Source organism: Pygoscelis adeliae, unplaced genomic scaffold (genome assembly GCF_000699105.1).
Source record: "Pygoscelis adeliae isolate BGI_AS28 unplaced genomic scaffold, ASM69910v1 Scaffold356, whole genome shotgun sequence".
Classification (NCBI taxonomy): Eukaryota; Metazoa; Chordata; class Aves; order Sphenisciformes; family Spheniscidae; genus Pygoscelis; species Pygoscelis adeliae.
The window spans coordinates 468,012-469,964 of record NW_008824949.1 but is presented as its reverse complement, the minus strand read 5'-3'; the positions used below and the strand labels follow the sequence as shown (position 1 = coordinate 469,964).

Genomic DNA, 1,953 nt, shown 5'->3' with positions numbered 1-1,953 from the left:
CCCCCCCGCCCCTCCACCCACAACGCAGAGGAGCGCCGTGCCGGGGCAGGGAGCAGGGAGCCCGCCGTCACCGACAGACCCCGCCTGCAGCACAGCTTCAGCTTCGCCGGCTTCCCCAGCACTGCTGCCAGCGGGCTGCTGGACAGCCCCACTTCCATCACCCCACCGCCCATGCTGAGCGCTGACGACCTGCTGGGCTCCCCCACCTTGCCTGACTGCGCCAGCAACCCCTTTACCTTCTCCAGCCAGGAGCTGGTCAGTCTCTTCGCCCCCAGCATGGGGATGCAGGTGCCCAGCGGGAGCTCCCCCACCACCTTCTTGTTCAGGCCCATGTCCGAGTCCCCCAACATGTTTGACTCGCCACCCAGTCCTCAGGACTCCCTCTCTGACCAGGAGGGCTATCTGAGCAGCTCCAGCAGCAGCCACAGCGGCTCAGATTCCCCTATCCTGGACACCTCAAGACGTCTTCCCATCTTCAGCAGACTCTCCATCTCCGACGACTAGTCTGGGGTTTCCTCTTGCTCCACCCCACCTCTATTACGATGTTAAGCTGAACTCCCCCCACCCTGTCCCCAGTAGTCTGAGCTGGATGTTAACATGTCCACCTGCTTGCCGTAGACCCACTGGCTTAAACCTTAAGTGCCAAATTACGATGAAAAGCAATAACGTTTACAAAATTAGTGCCTTTTAACACTTTCACTGTGACTGTATTACCTCTCCAGCTGCAGAGGGCACCAGCAGCTCTGTGCACTTCCAGATGTGCAGGAAATGTCCGGATCCAGCTCCCTCCACTGGCCATGTACTGCATCGCCCTCTCCCAGTCCCTTCCTGACTGGCCAGTTTCAGCTAGGCTGCAGGCATGTGGGCAAGCGTTAACATCCAGTCCTCTTTCTCCCCTCCCCTTAAAGACTAATCTTGCCTGGATCTGCTCAGGTCTGCGGGAAGAAAAGCTGAGGACGGACAAAGATTGTAACATGAGTGGGACTTCGACTGGGAGGAAGAAAACAAAAGAGAAAACAAAAACCAGATGGACTATGAGAGACTTGATTTTGGTGCTAAAAGTTCCCCGTGTATTCATGTGACATCTTAAAACAAATAAAGAAATAGAGGGGGTGGGGCCGACGGAAGTCATTCCACATACACACAAGTTCGTGTAAACAAAGTTCCAGTAGACCTAGCTTTAATGGTTTTGCTCTAGAGTACTTTAGACCTATCTTAGAGCACTCACGCCAAGCTTTTTATTATTTTTTTCTGGGTTTTTAATTTTGTATAACTTCAGAAATTGGAGAGCAAATTTTGCTTGTCACTGCACAACAATATAAAAAAGCTTATTTAACTTATCAAAACGTATTTATTGCCGAAACCTATGCTTTTTTGTTAATTTTGTTCATATTTATCGGGATGATGAATCCATAGAATATATTCTTTTATGTTTAAATTATGATCTTCCATATTAATCTTAAGATTGTGAAGTGTCTTTTTTCCTTTTTTCCCCACAGTTTAATATATTATACTACAATGACATTTTTTGTAACTTTACACTTTTTTGGTTATTTTATTTTAAAAAATGAAAAATTAATTTAAAAAAATGCAAAAACTGTGTTTGGATTATTTATTTTAGAATTTCCCCCTTTTTTTTGTGTTGGACTGCAAATTGAGTTAATGTGCTTCTTTGCCTTTCCTCTTCTCCTCCTCTTCCCCTCCCCTGGGTCTTGCCTACCTGGGCTTTAGAATGTACATACCTGAGCTCTGTTGCGAGACAGCGTGGAAGGAAGACCTTTTTCTTCCTCTTTTTGTATAGATTCTTCAAGGAGAAAAGCCTTGGGCTCAAAGTGCCTATCTGAAGACATTCCAAATACAGTTTGTCTTTGCGTTTCTGTATTCCAAGTTTGGAGCTTTCCTTGCCGAGGTGAACGGGACTGGCACAAAGAGAATAATGAATGTAATTTTCCT

The 1,953-nt window shown here is 46.8% G+C and overlaps 1 protein-coding gene across 1 annotated transcript; it reads left to right on the top strand.

The window, feature by feature from the left end:
• Positions 1–12: 12 nt before the first annotated feature.
• Positions 13–1,077, top strand: ZFP36L1 (ZFP36 ring finger protein-like 1; the record flags this gene model as incomplete). Its single annotated transcript, XM_009325591.1, has 1 exon — positions 13–1,077. A coding segment is annotated over one exon (492 nt), but the record flags the coding sequence as incomplete, so codon positions are not given.
• Between the last annotated feature and the right edge of the window lie 876 nt (positions 1,078–1,953).